General features: G+C 51.1%; 1 protein-coding gene across 1 annotated transcript; it reads left to right on the top strand.

The window, feature by feature from the left end:
- Positions 1 to 227: 227 nt before the first annotated feature.
- On the top strand, positions 228 to 1,039 carry LOC311598455 (large ribosomal subunit protein eL8-like; the record flags this gene model as incomplete). The annotated part of the gene is made up of 3 exons (XM_084783493.1): positions 228 to 448; positions 650 to 737; positions 863 to 1,039. The coding sequence occupies 3 exons, from the start codon at positions 228 to 230 to the stop codon at positions 1,037 to 1,039; spliced, it is 486 nt and encodes a 161-aa protein (XP_084639619.1).
- Between the last annotated feature and the right edge of the window lie 3,544 nt (positions 1,040 to 4,583).

Here is a 4,583-nt window from a genome sequence, read left to right on the forward strand (position 1 = left end):
TAGGAAGGCTTTGCACAGAAGAGTTGTGGAAAGAAGCAATATCTCAAAGCCAGAAGCCAATGTAAAAAAGAAAAATAGGCTAGTGAGATGGCTGGTATAAGTGACTGCCAACTCCCAGAAGTGGTCCTCTGACCTCCTTGAACACACACACACACACACACACACACACACACACACACACACGAACTTTTTAAAAATCAAAACAGTCTCTTCTCTAGCCCACCAAGATGCCCACGGGAAAGAAGGCCAAGGGGAGGAAGGTAGCCCTGGCCTCCGCCATCATGAAGAAACAGGAAGCCAAAAAGGTGGTCAGTCCTTTGTTAGAGAAGAGGCCCAAGAACTTCGACATCAGGCAGGATATCCAGCCCAAAAGAGACCTCACTCACTTCATTAAATGGCCCTGCATCATTAGGCTACATCAGGCTGCAGTGGCAAAGGGCCATCCTCTGTAAGCGGCTCAAAGTCCCTCCTGCCATTAACCAGCTCACCCAGGCCCTGGACCAGCAAACAGCTACCCAGTTGCTTAAGCTTGCCCACAGTGCAGGCCAGAGACAAAGCAGAAGAAACAGCAGCTAAGGCTAATGGCACATGCTGAGAAGAAAGCTGCTGGGCAAAGAGACGTCCCAACTAAAAGACCACCTGTCCATAGAGCAGGGGTCAGTACAGTCACCACCTTGGTGGAGAATAAGAAGGCTCAGCTGGTGGTGATTGCCCATGACATAAACACCATTGAGCTGGTGGTCTTTCTACCTGCCCTGTGTGGAAAGATGGGGGACTTCCTACTGCATCATCAAGGAAGGGAAAGGCCAGGCTGGGGCAGCTGGTCCACAGGAACATTTGCATCACTGCTGCCTTCACCCAGGTTAACTCAGAAGACAAGGGTGCTCTGGCTAAGCTGGTGGAAGCTCTTAGGACCAATTTCAATGACAGATATGGTAAGATGCACCACCATTGGGGAGGCAACATCCTGGCACCTAAATCTGTGGCTCACATCGCCAAGCTGGAAAAAGCTAAAGACCTCACCACTCAACTGGGTTAAATGTACACTGTTAAGTTTTCTGTACATAAATATAATTACAAAATTAAAAAAATAATAAGTAAATAAATACAGGAGAAAGGCTTATAAGTTAGCCACATAAGGTATGACTCCACCCACCTCGGTTGAGGATACAGTCCTGAGATCCTGCCTTATAGAGACACAGAGGGACTGCATTGTGGGAGGCTGATTCAGAAGAGGGAAAGCGGATGGATCCTAAAAGCAAGTCCCTGAGCAGAGAGGAGCAAGGAGATTTCAGCCAGGGCTGGGTCCCAGCAGCACAGCCAAGACTGAGGCAGAGTCAGACACTGCAGAAGCAGGTTGTCCACGGCACTTGCAGTGGCCTACAATGACCTCGAAGCCTTGCTCCCATCTGAGAGGAAATGTTTCCCACTGTGTGAGGAAACCACTGGAAAGCAGGAACATAAAGTGGTTGGTCTGAGGCTACCTAGCACCCACTATCTGCCGAACACCCCAGTCTCTTGACCACCTCTCCCATTTGATAACTGTTTTCACTAAGTTGCCACAGGCTAGAGCTGCAGGACTTTGATTGAGATGAAGATTAGCCCTACAGGGCCGGGCGTGGTGGGACATGCTTGTAATTCCTGCATTCAAGAGGTGAAGCAGGAAGATCATGCTGTCAAAGCCAACTGGGCCACCTAGCAAGACTCTGTCTCAGAGAAGCAGGGCCTGGGACGGTGGCTCAGTCATCAAAGTTATTGCTGCAAGAACATGAAGGCCTGAGCTCAGATCCCCAGAAACCAACGACATAAAAAGTTAGTCATGGCAGGGGCGTGGTGGCGCACACTTTTAATCCCAGCACTTGGGAGGCAGAGGTAGGTGGATCGCTGTGAGTTCGAGGCCAGCCTGGTCTACAGAGTGAGTCCAGGACAGCCAAGGCTACACAGAGAAAGCCTGTCTCGAAAAAAAAAAACAAAAAACTGTCAGTCATAGTGGTGCTTGCCTGTGATCCCAGGACTGGGGAGGCAGAGACAGGAAGACCCCTGGAGTTCGTCAGCCAGCAGCCTCACTGAACTGGTGAGATCCTGGCTCAATGACAGACTCTCATAAAGTAAGGTGGAGAACTGTCAACAAAAGACATAAGTGTCAACTTCTGCATCCAACATGCATGGGCACATACACCTACACACACAAGCATGTGCATGCATGCACACGTGCACGACACACACACATGTCTCTAAGCAAAGGGATGAACCGGGAACCCTGCTGCGTGAGTGTGCGCGTGTCAGGCTGGGCCAGCCTCTGCAGGGTGAACTGATTCTGAGTCTGTAGAAACTGGGCTCCCTGCTACCCACGGGGCCTTCCAGTGGTCAAGTCGGTAAATCAAATGCTTCAGGAGCTGGAGTCCTGACCTAGGGATGTCCCAGCAGGGACCCAACCAAAGCTCAGAGCCACCCCACACTCCACAGCCTCTACACCCGCCTAATAGGCTTGGATTTATCAAAGTAATTTTTAAGGGGGAATTTTATATGAAAGTAATTATGCTCCACTGAACTAATTTTATTAAATAGTGCTGCCTTAATGACAAACAAATCTGTTATTAATTTGTAACTGAGCAGCTATTTCTTTCAATTTGTAGCATCTGTAATGAGCCCTGTGGCCATTGTAGCCCAGAAGCACTGCTGCTGGGAGAGCAGCATGGCCTGAGAGCAGGCGGAACCCCGGGCCTGGCCCTAACGTAGCAAGACCACTGTGTGCCTCCGAAGGGCCCTTCTCTCTTGGGGCTGTTTTTCTCTGCAAAAATGAAAGACTGAGACAGCAGTGCCCTGGGGACATCCACAGGCCAGCACATTAGGGGCTGAGGGTGCTGGGTGCCTCGAATTCCTGATCCATAAACTGGGGCTCGCAACGGTGCCTAGCAGTTAGAGCTGTGAGCTGAATGCTAATGGAGCGTGCAGTAAGAGCGTAAGTCAGTGCTCTGACAAGCGGAGAGTGGAACATAAATCCTCCTCCACCATCTCCTCCCCACCCGGAGGCTGGCCAGAGAGCAGCTGAGACTCCAGGCAGCTCCTGCACAGAGTTCAGTTCCCACATGAGGTGGTTTACAACCTACATGTAGCTCCAACTCCTGGGCTCTAATAGCCTCAAGCACACACGCTCTGAAATAAATATGTGAAACGGTTTGAAATGGAGGTGACAGGGACCCAACAGGAGCCATAGAATGGACGAGAGCCCATGCCTACGGTCACAGGCAGTTTTTGTCCACTTGACACAAACCTGGAAATACCTGGGAAGCAAGACTCAGCTGGTGAATGGCCTCCATCAGATTGGCCCATAGGCGAATTTTCTTGATTGATGCTTGATATGGGAGGGCCCAGCCCAATGTGGGTGGTGCCACCCTGGGCAATGGTCCTGGGGTGGATAAGAAAGCAGGCTGAGCAAGATATGGAGAGTAAGCCAGTAAGCAGCACTCCTCCATGGTCTCTGCCTCAGTTCCTGCCTCCAGGTTCCTGCCTTGGCTTCCCTTCATGATGGACTACAGCTGTAAGCTGAATAAGCCCTATGCTTCCCAGGCTGTTTTTGCCCAGTGTTTTATCACAGCAGCATCACCAACTAAATCCTTAACACTTGCCCAATGCTAGCATCTCCTCAATCTGAGTTTTCCTCAATCCATCTCTTTACCACTGCTACCTTCATCATCACCCCTTCTAGAGGGCAGCACCTGTCTGCACAGATAACACAGGAGTGGGAGAATCCAAACCCAGCTTCCATCTTTCCCTCAGGTTGACCTAGTGGAGCCATGGCCTCAGCACTTTAGCAGTCCAAAGCAGGCTATCCAGGCTGGCCTGTGTGTTGTCACCATCCTAAGGGACAAACAGGGTCTGCAGGTAGCTCTTAAGGGTGCCAATGGGTGGAAACAACCAGAAAGCTGATGAGAAAATGTGGTCTCCTTGCCCAATGATGCCCCAAGTGAGTGACTCAATCCCACAGATTTCTCCCCAGATGTCTGTGGCGGGGTGCCCCCTGGAGAACCCCAGCCTCTCTGGCAGTTTTCTACAGAGTGCCATATCCTCCATTTCTGCTAGCATAGAAAGAAAGGGCAACAGCTGGAGCTGGTGACTAATTGGTGCATTGTCAGGGGAACATCTGCCAGCCGACCTCCAGGTTTCGGACTCAGGGATGTGTAGCTAGGGCTTGGGGCAGGACACAGAACCAGCCCTGGTTTTGTTTTGTCTCTTCTATATAGGTGCAGATGAGTGAGAACTCCCGAGCCTCCTGCCTCCGCCTCCGGTGCTGGGATTACATTCCTGTGCCGCCATGCTTGGCTTGTGTTCTATGGTGCTGGGAGTGAATCTAGGGCTTTGTGCGTGCTTAGCAATCACTCTACCAACTGAGCCGCATCACTCTACCAACAGAGCCCAGAGGCCCAATCCCCAGCATAGAAATAGAGCACCATTGTCAATGCCCTGGGCAACAGTGCCTGCCCCACCCAGCTGAGGGAACCGTCCCCAGCCCCACTTAACGGCCTGTGCTTGATTTAATGTGAGCAGCTGATCCTCTCCGCTTCCATAGCAAGTTTAATTTG

The sequence above is a fragment of the Acomys minous genome (assembly GCF_964271855.1).
Source record: "Acomys minous genome assembly, chromosome: 5".
NCBI classification, from domain to species: domain Eukaryota; kingdom Metazoa; phylum Chordata; class Mammalia; order Rodentia; family Muridae; genus Acomys; species Acomys minous.